The sequence below is a fragment of the Choristoneura fumiferana genome, chromosome Z (genome assembly GCF_025370935.1).
Source record: "Choristoneura fumiferana chromosome Z, NRCan_CFum_1, whole genome shotgun sequence".
NCBI lineage: Eukaryota > Metazoa > Arthropoda > Insecta > Lepidoptera > Tortricidae > Choristoneura > Choristoneura fumiferana.
The window spans coordinates 33,952,573-33,968,387 of record NC_133472.1 but is presented as its reverse complement, the minus strand read 5'-3'; the positions used below and the strand labels follow the sequence as shown (position 1 = coordinate 33,968,387).

General features: G+C 34.7%; 1 protein-coding gene across 1 annotated transcript; it reads right to left on the bottom strand.

The window, feature by feature from the left end:
• Nucleotides 1-216: 216 nt before the first annotated feature.
• Nucleotides 217-14,278, bottom strand: LOC141435408 (uncharacterized). Its single transcript, XM_074098113.1, has 11 exons — nucleotides 13,433-14,278; nucleotides 9,732-9,881; nucleotides 8,619-8,751; nucleotides 8,276-8,438; nucleotides 7,857-7,972; nucleotides 7,020-7,786; nucleotides 6,633-6,780; nucleotides 4,405-4,568; nucleotides 3,783-3,907; nucleotides 2,615-2,827; nucleotides 217-2,211 (listed from the first exon to the last, which is right to left on the bottom strand). The coding sequence occupies exons 1-11, from the start codon at nucleotides 13,826-13,828 to the stop codon at nucleotides 2,139-2,141; spliced, it is 2,448 nt and encodes an 815-aa protein (XP_073954214.1). The 5' UTR covers nucleotides 13,829-14,278; the 3' UTR covers nucleotides 217-2,138.
• Nucleotides 14,279-15,815: the final 1,537 nt, after the last annotated feature.

Genomic DNA, 15,815 nt, shown 5'->3' with positions numbered 1-15,815 from the left:
GTAAACAGGTAGGCATATGTGGTTTTATTATAAAGTTACATTTAAAGGATGTTCTCGCTGCTGAGGTGAAAAATTGTATGTGTCACACGAGACCAAAGTTTTTTTGCATCTCGTGTATTTGAATCCCTTGCTGCTTTTAGGATTCTAACCTAGAATCACTCGTTGACGCTCGTGATTCAATTATAGAATCCTTCGCTTACTCGGGATTCAAAACCAACACTCGCAACAAAAAACAACTTTACTCTCTTGTTGCACAAATAACTATTGCTACTCAGCTATTTTGTTTTAAGTTGACCTAAAGATACATTTATGTTTACCTGTGAGCGGGCAAGCACTGTCAATCAAACCGTTCTTAAACTCAATAGTTCATATGTATAACCTTTTACTTCACATACCTAAAGCAAATACTTCATAATGACACTACTATAAAATACAATACTTTATAACTGACCTAAAAAAGTAGGAAGTTCTATGTTCCACCGTCTGTAGGGTCAGCATCAAACATAGCTGCATACTTTTGTACTTTGTCGTTATACAGCTACGCACCACGCACGCTTCCGGTTAAAATATGTACCACCTACCAACATTGTGAAACATTGTGATTGTCCATCGGTTTACTCGCATGTTCAGCAAATAAATTATCATTTCATTTCATTATACTTTACGCCATACAAGATTGACAAATGTGTAACAGAGTAAAAAATATATCTGCTACTTTTGATGCTGACTGCACCCGTTTTTTTTTTATTCATACGGCCCAATTAAGTCATAATTGCTACCACCGGATATTTTCGAAAAAAAACCTATTGCTTACTTTTTTAATGCAAATAAACTTTCAAATATAATTTTTGGTCCAATTTCTTCACAACAATAATTTTATGCCGTGTCGATAGTAGATGTATACACGTAACATGAATAACACACCGATTCCTTTTACCGCCATCTATTATTGTTAGAAAAAACTATAGTATTTTATACTATGAGAGAGAGCTCGTGGTCAAACTAATAAAATAAGTATGAAATGATATTATAACTGATAACTCACGTCTTAAACCGAGTTTAGCTCGACATGTTTCGGGCTATTTCGTAGCCCTTCCTCTCAGGAGCACGCGACTCGGCGGCTGCCGCAACACGCACACTGCGACATGTCGAGCTAAACTCGGTTTAAGACGTGAGTTATCCGTTATAATATCATTTAATATGAGTGAGTCTCACGGTAGTTTCATGTTCAAAATAAGTATGAGTTAGGTTAGATAGTAAGGATGCGAGAAAAGTCCATTTAATGGAAAAATTGGAGAATGTAAAAGTAGTAAAATCGAAGGTTTACCTTCAGCTGTTTAGCTTGCTCGTGCGAAGGCAGTTGGTCAAACAACAAACAAAATATGTACATGTCCATGTAAACTAATGGATTATTTAAGACTATCACTATATTTTTAATTCAAGGAACAGTTATGTGTCGTATATTATAAACCCTCAGCTTAATACGTATCAATAATTACTACGATAATATTAACATCGATCGAGGTAAATTTACATCATTTAAAAATTCCCAGAGTAATACTGCGACAGAACTTTGTACAATTGTTTCAATCTTGAAGTAAGAATACGAAATACATTATATCATTCGGAGCCGCCAGCTAGTTATAGATATAAAATGGCGTTACTATATTACATATTTACTCAGATTTCATGTTCTGCAACCAAATATTCACAAAATTTATTCAGTCCAGTCCAAAATCATTACGTGACCTATTTCGGTACAATAATAGTCGTTACAGAACGCTTCAGTCGAACACAACTCTGCTAATTAACACTGCTCAGCTATGGTATCAAATACATATCGTTAAAGTTATCATCTGTCAATTTGCAGCAGTATGTTCGTAACGCAAACCAAACTAGGATCCATTTCATTACAAAAAGAGCTAATTAGAACATTATTGTACCCAAAGACCTTTTTACAGAGATATTAGAGAGCTCACGTGAACTTCGAAGCACGCTTGCTGTTACCTTATGCACGTCTGCCGTAGTGAGTTCTGATTAAACCGGACCACCGTCATACGTCACATGACCACAGTATGATTGCGTTATAAAAGTATGCTTTAATAGAACCAGCAACACTACCTCATCTGTCTGACACTTTAATGTAATGTTTTAGATCTTTTAGATCTCTTCAAAGCCTTAGAAGTCCTCACCCAAGGTAACATGAAGTCCCTGAAACAAAAATAACTAGTATCACCAGACGCGTACTTCAGCGTAACCCCAAGCCCCCTTACACTGGGACTTATAGTCTGAGATAATGATAATAAATAGATACATCCATTTTCTTGGATGGTCCGTATAAATACATAATAACTGCAGTTAACACAAACGCAATACAGGAAGTGTACACTTTGCTGATAGGCATCGACAATCTGGTAAGCCTTCTTTGCACCTGAGACCAACTTTGCCGTAAAAAACGGTTTCAATAGCCAGCAGTATCTCTCCGGAGTGACGGCCAGGGTTTTTATGGCGTGTAAGTCTTGCTGCGCGTGGGGCGATATCGTGAAATTCGTGAAGATGGGTGAGAGTAGGTACCTATGCAATTTAGGTACTACAACGGTGTAAGTATACTAACGCAGATGGTATAGCCGGAAGGATCTCGCCGAAAGCCATTACGGGCAGTGTGTCTGTGATCTCTATAAAGCGCAGGTCACGCTGCGTGTGCGGCCATATTGTGAAGACGGAGGGAGGCGCGTGCGCGGGCGACGCGCCGCCGCCCCACGGGTCGCGCTGCCTTTGTCGCAGGCGCTCGACGTGCCGTTGCTCGCGTATACGACGCATGTGCCATCTGCAAAAGGAAACACATGGTAGCTTTACTGTTTTTGTTTGTTTCATAAGGGTTTATTTTGTGGCATTGTTGAAGATCGCTAGATGGCGGTAGTATCGTGATGTCCGTCGGAAGTCTCAGTCTTGCCTGAGATTGACTAATTTAGTTAGAAACCAATCCCAATCGCACGATCTATTTATTTGAGCAATTATCCCAGTCTTTTATTGGTTTCTTAAAGGCGCGGCCACATGCAAGTCGCTCAACGCTCGTTTCCAGCGTCAAATCTGGTCACATGACATATAGCGATAAAGCTGAAGATGTTGAGCTTTATCGCTGGGGAAAAAAAACCTCTTCAATTTTGGCAAAAACTGTTATTTTTTTTCATGCACTCCAATTTATTTTATTTGTACCACTGCCACGACTGCTACTAAATGAGATTATCAGTTTCCAAGACTTTCTTCCTGCAAGCAGCCATGTTGACGCTGCTGCTCGATGCGGCGACTTGACGCTACTCTTTTAAGTCGCGGGAAATTCAAAATGGGACGGGACCAGATTTATCGCCGCAAACGAGCGACGAGCGACAGTATGTGGCCGCCCCTTAATAAATAAAAGAAAGAGATCCCTCGAGGGATAAGTTCAAGAAAATTTATTTGTCAAATGATTGTTACAATCTACTAAGTACAGGTCGAATCAGGAGAGCTGGCACAAATTGATTAAAGGAGTGAATGAAAGTATCTGTGTGTTACCTATTTGAATACATTTCACACAAATATGAGAATGTCATGCATCTGTCTGACAGATTCTGTCATTTTCCTTCATAAATGTCTAGGTGACATTACTTTCGTTCAATCCAGCCATGCCAGCTCTTGTGAATTGATCTGTACAATGAAATTTGTAAAATTAAAATAGTAGAATACACATTGTAATCTTTAAAGATAAAAAAAATTGCTTTAAAAGTTAGTGTAGAAATAATTACCGAAGTTGCCGCCTCTCCTCAGCTTCTAGTTTCTGATGCCGTTTTTCAAAAACTTTGTCATCAAGATTTTCTGTTCCCTCTAACGTGTAGCAGCTGGTGTAGGGCTTCTCTCGCCATCTCGGTACCTTAAAAAATATAAGCTCGAATTTTCATTTAGTTATAGGAACAATTTTTCAGAATTCTAACTCACTTCAGCCCCGTAACTAAAAGAGCATCCAAAATATAGTGAAAACAACTGAGTTATTTAATCAGAGAGAACATCGAAAGTTAAGCCTTTTTTCTGACAGTACTTGTATTATTGTATTCAATCTAAATGTGAATTCCAAATTTCAAGTCCATAGTTATTACTAACCATCGAAGGTGGGTAAAATTTTAGTTGCAAGATAACTAACAAGGCAAATGAAATAAAACTTATGAAAATAGTATAAATCAATAAAAATTTTGAAAAAGTTTGACACGTCAATTCATTTTCAAACCCTAGTCGCTTTCAAATACTTTGCGAATAATACGTAAAAAATAAATCGAAATCAAAATTTACTCGACATAAATAAACACATAATTGGTCTGATTAATTAGGTATGAATGATACAAAGTACCCAATCTTGGAAAAAATAGAACTTACCTCTACTGTGGAGACCTTGCTGTCAGCAGGTGGGTCTATATCATCGGGCTTCACTTCTGGATCGAGGCCAAGGTACCAAGATATATCTGGATCACCCACCAGAGTATGGTACGGTTTTTTGGTCACCATGCCTGGTAATGGCGACTTTTTACCACGGCAAGCAGCTAAAATAGAAGTGAAAAATTGTGGACTTAACATTTTTTGATTCGCTTTGCTTTAATATTTATCGTTTTAAATCATCATTTTATTTCTATTTTGAGGGTAAATCTGAAAATATTGAGATGTATTCATACGAGTTGTTTACTATTTTGTTATTCAAATACAAGTAGGGTAGGTACCTAACCTACCAGCCTGACAAACTCAATAGTGACAAAACATTGAATGGCATGTATACCTACAGTCAAATTAATGGTAAGAAGTTTTATAAAATTAATGGTAAGGTGTTTTACCTCTTTCCTACGCGCGTTTTTTAGTTCGCGCTGTCATGTCATAACGTCATATGATGGTTTTTCGTATAAATTTACTAAATTTGAATATTTTTGGTAAATTTTACACATATTTAACATTCGAGAACAAAAATATCTTTGGAGGGTACACAACACAAGCAAATAAAAACGATGTCCTGAACATCTTAATGTGGCGCAATTTAATATCTATCTAATTTTGATTTTAAATAGTCTTGGAATAAAAACTTTTATAAATAAAAATCCAACATGAGTAAAAATTCCTAGTCTTTCATCGTAAAAACCGTCCATTCGACTTCGTACTTACTTTCGTACGTTCGACTTGTAGGAACTTATACATATACAGAGGGTTCTGAGCAAATTTAAAAGAAAGCAAAATAAATTTGTATTTCATAGGGGTAGGTACAGTGTATTTCCATATAAAAAACTATGGGACACAAATTTAATACACACCGTTTTTTTCGCGTAGACTTAGATAATTTACTTTTTTTTAAAGCATTAAGCCACCATAGCCCTAAGTATCTATACAATGATATTATAAATAGGAAAGATTTGTATTTTTGTACTTTTGGATGTTTGTTACGAATTAACTCAAAAACTACAAAACCAATTTTAAAAATTATTTCACTATTAGAATGCAAAATTATTTCAAAGTGCCATAGGCTATATTTATTACCAGAACAAATTAGTGTTCCGTGCTAAAACATCAATAATGTAACTCAACGTGTAAATGTTCAGAGCCTCTCGGGTCGTGTACGGAAAATTATTTATATTATGAAGTTGTTAAGAAATGGTGCTGATAATGTTCTCCGGCTGGTTTACTGGTGTGTGAGGTGCCTTGATTTGAGACCAGAGTTCTGTGCCCAAAGGGTGATAAAAACGGGACCCTATCACTAAGACTCCACTGTCCGTCTGTCTGTCTGTCAATAGGCTGTATCTCATGAACCGTGATAGTTAGACAGTTGAAGTTTACACAGATGATTTATTTCTGTTGCCGCTATAACAACAATTACTAAAAACAGAATAAAATAAATATTTAAGGGGGGCTCCCATACAACAAACGTGATTTTTTTTGGCGTTTTTGCTCGATATTAATAACGGCAACCGGTAGTTGCTTGAAATACTTACAGAATATTTATTTTGATATTCATCCACGTTAAAAATAAATAATTAAATTAAAATAAAATAAATATTTAAGGGGGCTCCCATACAGCAAACATAGTTTTTTTTTGCCGTTTTTATTGTATACGTATAATAATAATATATCTATAAAATCACTTCACTTTATTACTTCGTCTATTCGCTGTTTGAAAGTATCTATACGTTTGTTCAATCTCTCAGTGTTGTTAAAATAATTATGTATTACTTATCTTAAAATGTGACATCTTCATAGAATATTTATCAGTCTTTTGTGAAATGTTATTCTGAATTTAATTTTGAATTGTATATGCATGATCTAGGCTAAGTTTTATTTCCATTGTACACAATTTTGCATGATACTTGTATCTGTTGAAAGCAAATAAAGAAACTGAACTGAAACTGAACCATTCGTGCGGGCATCCGACTCTCACCTGGCCGTTTTTTTTTTTAATTTTGCCCGTGCGAAGCCGGGGTGGGTCGCTACTTTGATATAATTTTATCGATACCTTTGCCCGTTCCTGAAAAAATTGTGGTTATAGCCTGATGCATTGACAGACCACATGACGCAGTTTTTATTTTCCTTTTACGATGCAGAACCCTAAAAATATATAGAGAGAAACTTACATTTTCCCTTAATTAGCTTTGGTTTAGGCGGAAGTATTGCGGGTCCTTTTTGGGGCACGTCTCGCTTTGTTTTTAAGAGGCCAGTGGACAGAGCTCGCTTTCTGCCGCGCTTGCTGTCGCCTCCGCGTTTACTACCTGCAGCTTCCTCCTGGAAATCATGAAAACTGTTAGATTATGGTATTCAATCTAACTCTACTATCGATTCGATCATCAAATTCGCGAAGCTTTTACAGTAAACAGATTCGCGGAACTGTGAGCGAAATTTATATACAACGCGGTCATGATATGCGATCGCCGCGCATTTAAATTTAAGATTGGGCTCAGCTTAAACCTAAGCAATGAGTCGGAAGACAATTCGAAAATTGAATATAAATAATTGTTACATACCCCTGAGGTGTTTGGTCCCACGAGGCTCGTCGTCCGCGCTGCCCGTCTTTTAGACTTATCCGCGGCACTCTTGTCAGTAGAAGCAGTAGGACTGTATTCCATAGGAGTGAGGCTGTCCAAATTCAAGGGAGACTCGGATGAAAATAAATCTTGAAATTCAACAGCATCCAAAGAAGGCAAAATATTGGAAGCCAAATTGCTTGAGTTTTCGCCGTAAGAGAAATCACACAAACTTGTCTCGTTGCCCGGCTTGTTGGGGTTATACATCCGCCAGTCTATCTCGGGCTCCGTTTTTACTATGTCTAAGTCGGGCTCGACCACAATAAGCGTTTTGGGAGAGTTTTCATTCTTTATCTCAGAAGGGTGCATGTACGTGGTGTTAGTCAGGTTGTACCTGTCCAACTTAATTCTGGTGGCGGCTTTGTTGTCGACGGGTGGGGGTGGAGGCGGAGCGTCGTAGATGCGCCGAGCGGCGGCGGTGCCTTCAGCTGCCGTCTCTGTACATATCTTCATCCTCCCATGGTTAGTCTTCTGCAGCATCAGCTTGGGGATGGGTGACTGCTCGCGCATATCCGCCTCGCCGAGCTGGTACGGGTCTTCCCCCGTGGGCGTCGTGTCTATCAACTGAAGCCGATCCGAAAGAGAGCCAGTGAATTGACTAGTTCTCTTAAAATTTGTTTTAGATTTGCCATATGTGTTTATCATTTTAGATTTTTTATTTACACTAAAAGAACGTTCAAACCCCTTGTCGTCCTCCAACAATTTTGCTGAAAATATCAAAAATTTAATAAAATTGATGAAAAATGTTGTTTGAACATTTGTTGAAGTGTTACTTACCACTTTCTAGCGGTTCAACCTTAGCTCCAGGACTTTTGGACATACGATTTAAACTACTAATTCCAGAAGTAGTTCTTCTTCTATTCCTTTGTATTCTTTGGATGACCTGGTTGCCACTATAGAACATTATGGAGTATTAAAGCCTTTTTTCATGTAACTTATATAAATATGAATAAACAATAAGCACAAGCAGTTCATCTTATGGCTCGTATTCAGGATCGTCCATGCACATCCATCTAATAGAAACAATGTTAAGGGTTAGAATGTTAAGTAGTTTCATTAGTCACAAAACTCATGAATAACAGAGATGGTCATGCAAATGGATCCTGGCTAGTAAATACCATCATGTTTTTTTATACTGAAATTTCAAGCTATGCAAATATGATAAGAGATTTCAGGATCAACCAAACAATATCTACCTATTGGATGTCACCGTATACAGTGGTTCAGGCCGGTTTTCAGTCTTTATTTCTTTCTTGACAAAGGAACGCTTATTTTCAATCATCGTGAAGTTTTCACAATTGATATTGGCATCCAAAATCGTAGGTACGCCTAAATTATCTGGTAAATAGCTAATTACATCTGTAAAAAGTGTATGTTAGCCTAAGAAATGTATCAAAATAAATAAACTCTGATAGGTGCAAAAAATATTCATGATAGTAATTTTGATGTATTTGTACTTGTTTGACAAAATGATAACATAAAATCTATGACACAAACCGATTGTAAAATAAACTAGTTGATAAAGCGAATAATAAATACCTGACTCTGAAGCCCGTGCAATTTCAAATGGTTCTTGAGTGAAGGGCTTAGTTTTGTTAATATCACTTTCAAATATAAATGAATTTGTTCTATTATCCGTCAAGAGGAGCTCTGTGAAACTATTTAGCATTATCTGAAATAAAAAATATAAATTATTAATTAGATTATATATTGTCATTGTTATTACACATATAATCAATTGGCCTTACATTAAAACTTTACAATCACTATTGAATTGATTAGTAATAAGCTAGTTTCAGACATTTTTTTCCGAGTCGTTCATATAGCCACCCGAGCCGGTACGGCGAGGGTGGATAGACACGTCGAGGGGAAAACGGGTTTAATGCTCTAGTATTACACACTGCTTTTCACTTTGATTGAGAGGAAATTAAATAGCAACAGTGGAAACAACTGTTCACTTACTAGGTACCTTTTATTTTTCATGCATTGCTATATAATTATAAATATTTAGTTTTATTTATTTATCCTGATTGATTTTAGTTTTACATATAATAATTAACCCCCGACGAAAAAGAGGGGTGTTATAAGTTTGACCGCTATGTGTGTCTCTGTGTCTGTGTCTGTGTGTCTGTCTGTGGCACCGTAGCTCTTAAACGGGTGGACCGATTTGAATGCGGTTTTTTTTATTTGAAAGCTGGTTTTCTAGCGATGGATCTTAGACATGATTTATGTTGACATCTGATTACCTTGGCCTTAGACGAAGATTTCACTTTATGCACTAGAGCATAAAAATGAATTTTATGTCGCCTAGATCCAGCATAAATACCAACAGAAATCATCAGAAAGTATTGGACAGAATATTTTTTTTTGTCAATGAAACAAAATATGATAGCCATAAAGATTAGCCACTTAAATTACGGCGTGACGTGACGCAGTGCGACATTGTTGAGCACGGCGTCACGTCACGTCACGGGTCCCTACTCCCAAACTTTGACGCGCTTCATATTTGTCATTTGTTGTTTTATTGACAACAGAAAAAATATGCCTCCAATACATATTTTCTAACGGTATAACTGATGGACTAAATATAATAATATTTTTTTCACCTAAGAAACTACCCTATTGTAATTGGGTTAAGATTTGTTGAAATACCTGTGAAGGTGGACTTGGTTCACTTTTGACTACGGTGGAAGTCACACTTGTTGCACTTGAGGAGGGTACATGGACCAGAGGGGGTGGGTTGGCAAAATGTCTCTGATTCACCGTTAACCGTCTGTCCATACGACTCAGCTTAGACTTAAGCTGTAACATTTTAATTATATATTCATATAAAAAATACACATAATTAATACGAATACGAAGTTTTTTATGCCAATAGATAATGCCAGTTTTAGGATTTTAACTGCCATTGCTTTTTGTATCTAATGCAAAGCTCCCATTTCACAATGTGGAAAACATTACTTGCCTTTCTGGGTATGACTTAAAATGCAAAGAGCAATGGCTGAAATATAATAATTATAGGATAATGTGGTATTGTGAAATAATCTCTAATTATTTGACATAGATCTTATAACATCTATATTTAAATCTGCACATTTTCATTCATTATCTATGTTATTTTCGCTTATCTGCAGTATGCACACTTATGCATCTCACTTAAAAAAATTATAATCCTGGTAATTTTTTTTTATTTGCAAACCAATTCTGGGCATAAGTACTTTGTTAAAAGATCACTCTAGAACCAATCAGTTTACAAAGAAAAATTAAATTAGAATTGGCTGATATGTTAGGGGGTTATTATGCTGCACACACAGGATCAAAAAAATTGCTAAATAAAAAAAAATAAGAGAACATGTTGACCTCTACTTAGGGACAGCATTTCAATCCAGTATTTGGAATGTTAATTGGCACCCAACAGCTTCCGAATGATATTTTTGTATTTAACGTAAACTCAGGTTTCTATAGTCCCAAGCGTTCATCAATAGTCCAAATGGACTTTTTAACATTTCAAACAATTACAGAACTGCTAACGTTTAGGAGGTTCATCATGCATTTTCTATTGAATTAGGCTGCGATGAACCTCCTAGATGGCGTTAGCAGTTCCCTAATTGTTTGAAATGTTAAAAAGTCTGTTTGGACTATTGATGAATGCTGGGACTTTAGAAACCTGAGTTTACGGTAGTCAAAACTATTATACTTAATTCCATTTTGATGACATTGCTGTTAGCTTACCTAATTCAACAGAAACAAAAACTTGATCTGTTATAATATAACTATTTATACAGCCACAATGTCTTTACAGTTGAACAAAGTGAATCATGACCCAAGGTGGAACCTTTTAATAATTAATTTCACTATGATTTCTTTGACAAAAGTAAAAGATGTCAACATGACATTAGTAGCACAAAGGTTTCACCCTGGGTTATAATTCAATTTGTCCAACTGTACATGCATGCATACCATACATTTAATACCATAATACAACTTCATACCATAAATTATTAAATGTATTTGTCTTATTTACTATTAATTGCATTGCTTGCACAATAAACACAATTATTATTATTATTTAGTAGAAATAAAAAAAGCTTAATAAAAATAGTAAAAAGAACATAACTTAATTGGATGCGGAATTTAGGTATACTCTTTTTATTAAACCAAGATAATAAAATGACTTTTCATGTGTTACTTGTTTTTTACATCTCATAAAAATATTGATGTGGCACACCAATTATCACCTAAATGTTTTGGTAAGTACCTATGTTATATGGTTAAAATGTTAAGATATGAACGGATCTGTGACATGCTAACAGACAGGGCACTTAAGACATTCTAAAAAAGGTAAAATGGGTCTAATGAAAATGACACCATTTAGGAGCTATATCGACTTTTTGTAGATGTTGATGTTTAATTTTGATTTTGATTCTAAGCAAGACCTGCCTAAAAGCTCAATGCTTATGAAAAGTAAAATATTAAATTTAATATTGTTTTATTGATTATTTTCAATTATTTCGAAATCCAAAATCAGAGAGCAGCTCTATTCATACTATGCAGGTCACATTATTTATACATTTCACATTTCATACTGTCTACTTTAGTATCTTTGTTTAATAAACAGAGTATAGGTGTGGAAATATTTTACTTTGTTTTATACCTTAATATATAATTTTGGTTTGAAATTTTTCAAACAAATTATTTCGGTAACAGACTATTTATTTAATTCTGTAATGTACTACTTAAATCAGTTATTTGCCTGTTTAGACTATCTTAAGCTCTCTTAAAAGCACGCAACTGTAAACTGAGATGTAAACCAACTCATTGGGCCCCAAGATACAGGCTCAGCCTAGTTTGGGGTCTACTGTATACTACTAAAAATGTAATATTGCTTGTGTGTGATAATAAAAATTTTCATTTTTTTTTTCATTTTCATTTCAGGTATTGAGGCTTTGCAATTCTACTAACTTGAATTGATAATTCATACTTTGCTGCAACATTATCTGTATATATGTATAATAATTAATACCTATTTCCCTTGGTCATGCTAAAACTTGAGAACAACAATAAACATTATCCATCTCTTTTTTAATTAAGAATGATGTGCACAAAACAAGAAAATTACAACCATTTTGTCACTACTTTCTTAAAAGCTTGTACAGTCAAGTGCAACAATAATTATTTATTCAAACCGCTCAAAAATATTTTACTACGGCTTTATTGCATTGAAATAAGAGCCTGTAGTACATATTTTTGAAACGTTGAATAAGCGGATATTTTTACCTAAGAATCAGTAATTTTTCTGAGAGAACATTATGCTCATTATTTTGAGTCACTTTTGTTGACATATTGATTTGAGATACAAGATATTTTCAAAGGAGTGACAATATTTAAACTGCTAATATTATCAATATCATATTAATTGCACAACCTAAATTTTCAGTAAACAAAATCTAAATTTTTACCATTACGATCAGAAACATGAAATTTGGCACGGGTTTCTTTGTATGTAGGTAATTTATATTGGAATCTTCGAAATTTCAGTTAAATTGCTAGACATAATGGAGCCATCGATAAAAGCTAGGACATTAGAAAATTGGTTATAAAATGCAAAGATTTATTGGAATAATGAAGTCATTTATAATAACTGAGTATTTCCTATCTGATTTTATTGAAGATTGTTTGTCTTTATATAACTCTGTGGTAAGCAATCATTACCACAGAAAGTTTTTCATCAATATCAAATTATCATACATTTCCTTACATTGATAAATTGATGAAATTAAATCAATAATGTTTAACAACACTATCTGTTAATAGCTGTCAAAAGTATTCTGTTTGTTTGCAAACAATTTAACAATATCAGTTTAATTTTTCGGTAAAATTGCATTATTTTGTGGTATATACTCCCTGAAACCACCTTTTAAATGAATTCTAGGCATTTTGTTGTAGCAGTTCTTTAATAATGTAAAAGTACAAAGCTTGTTTGTGAGATATAGTTTTATTTTTTATTTTAAGATGGCTAAATTAAGTCCTGTTCTTCAGTGGACCACATAATCATTTTCATACTAAGAGTCAAACCACTGTTACTATCAATGGAATAACATACCTATTGTTTGGTGTTTGTAACTCACTTGTCAGAACTAAGCAAAAAGTACTTGAACATTTTAAAAGGCTTATTTATGTTACAGTTACACCTGGCAGAATGTAAAAGTGCATCATTCGCAGAGCGCAAAAATATGGATTGCAATCAATCATAGTGTTTAACAAACAAATTAAAATTGTCATCATTGTAAAAATAGTATCTGCTAAAAGCACACAATTTGGTTAACAAATAAGACGTAATAGTCAACACTTACAGTCTCATTCTCCTGTTTTAATGCTTGATACAACTTTTCCCTTTTAGTAATCAGTTCATTTTGTTGCTGTATCAAGTCTAAGTGGTAAACAAGGAGGTCTTTTAGCCTCTTGTTTTGGCTCTCAGAAGCAGACAGCTGTTCCGAAAGTCGAGCGACGTCGGGCCCCTGGCTCACGACAAGCTCCTTGTCCTCAGACACGACACAATGTGTCGTGATCTCCACCTCCTTGTCGAGGGTTAGGGTTGGTCTGCGATCCGAACTCTCCGAGTGGCAAGCGTAAATGTGATCGAAAGGAAAACTCAGCAAGCCGTCTTTTGTTTCCAATTGGTTCAATGTCGAAAGATCCGCCGAGAAATTCACCAAATTCGTTTCATTTACACTACTACGACTGTTCATTTTTATAGGGAGCCAACCGTAAGTCACTTACGACGAGCCTGCCGGCTGTCAAAACCTACCAACCGACACTACACTTTGTTCGTTTCATTACAACTGAATAGAACATTTGTTTTAGTGTGAAACAATTCTAAATATTTAAGTCCACAAGGCATTACATTGTCAAAACATATAGGAATCTATGTAAATGCGTACTATTTCTGACATTTCATTCACGCACATGTAAAATTGTAAAAGACGCACATAATTGGTATGCAATTGTTCCGATCGCGAACATTAAGCTCTAAATTGATTGTGAAGTAAAGCATTTGTACAAAAAAATCATAAATAAACTAGAATAGTCTAAACGTCGATCATATTTGCTCTAATTGTTACTAAAGCGATATAAAACCGTAAACCGTACGTAAGAAAAATCGTCAACTAGCGTCAATCAAGGCGTCAACCATAGACAGAATTGTTTTTTTTTGTGTTTTTTAAAGTATGACGTAGAGACATAGATCTATATTTCCTCTGAGCGTAGAGACATCGTAGACATGACATGACATGACACAATGTTTATTATATTTCAAGTCTGTGGCTGTTCTTCACTGGTATTATAGCTGCAAGTATGCAAACGATATCGGTGTAATGTAAATTAAGCTAGCCGTTCCTAAACCATTATTAAGAAATTGCCATGAAAGTAAATTATTAAGCATTATTTACGCACGATAAAATAAAATATATCTCAAGAATTAGTTATTTTTTTAATACTGGCAGCATTATTAAACAAGTATAGTTGGTTATGGTTGCCATTGATAAAAAAGTAAATACCCGCTCAAGGCTCGAAAAAAAATTTGATACGACTCGGAAAAGTTGACGTAGCTCTCTCTTTTTATTCTCTTTTCTTTTAAGGTAATTAATCTTCATATAAAATAAAAATTTAATTCATGGACCTCATGACCCCGTGGTTAACTCTTTACTGCTTAAATAAAGGCTAGATATAATTATTAAAGGTTAGTTGTACCCTTAGATGAATGATTGGTCTCGCGCGCTCGCTCGACTAGATACCGCCGGCGTACTTGTCAAATGCGGCAACAAATAGTACGCCGAATTCGGCGTACCCGAGCCCGAAGCGAGTCAGTCGCGTTGCAACTGTGCGTAAGGTGCATGTACCGATTTTTTTGTTAAATTTTGGTCATAAACCGAAATAAAATGCCAGTTTTCGCAGTGACACTGTGTAAAAATAATACTACAAGAAATAAGAAGGACACTGGGATCACATACCATCAGTAAATATCGTATAATTTCGAAATTACAAAATAAAATAACATGAACCCTAAACGCCATTCTGTGTTGCCGGGTACACAAGAATCAAATTCCCCGTGGTTGAGATTTTAATAAATTGAATTTTATTGTTATCATCATTAAATGATGATAAATTTTAATAACTTATTTTATTTAGGTATCTAACGTAATTATTATATAAACATAATCTAGTTCTATATTATTTAATGTTTATCTTTGTGATATATACACTGAAGGTGTATAAATTGTTACCCGACACTATTTAATTAAGGGGTGAATTTGTCTTAAAATTAAAAATGTTTTTCGTCTTCCCATTCAAAAAGCCCAATCAGCTGATTTACTAAGGTATTAACGGAAACAAAAAAAAATTTTTTTCGTATTTCTACCCATTTTCCTGAAATGTTAACTTTTTACCCGACTGCCCGAAGGAGGGTTATATTTTTCAAGCGTATGTATGTATGTATATTTTATTTTGTAAACATTTTTTTTATTGTAGTCTTAATTAACCTGTACATTATATTAGGTTTGACTGCAACGTGTTATCTTAACTACGCAAAACTTCTTAGTTGGTGACTCAGTCCATGAATTTTTAGTAATAATTTGTAAATATTGAATGTCCTTAAATAAATATATATATATATATATATATATATATATATATATATATATATATATATATATATATATAATTAAAAGTGAGGCCTGA

What these genes read in the sequence shown, in the direction of transcription:
- LOC141435408 (XM_074098113.1), bottom strand. Translation starts at nt 13,828, where the DNA reads ATGAACAGTCGTAGTAGTGTAAATGAAACGAATTTGGTGAATTTCTCG. An exon ending in AACCAAGTCCACCTTCACAG is followed by an intron (nt 8,752 to 9,731) that starts GTATTTCAACAA and finishes TTTTTATTTCAG; the next exon opens with ATAATGCTAAATAGTTTCAC. An exon ending in TATACGGTGACATCCAATAG is followed by an intron (nt 7,973 to 8,275) that starts GTAGATATTGTT and finishes AATGTTCTATAG; the next exon opens with TGGCAACCAGGTCATCCAAA.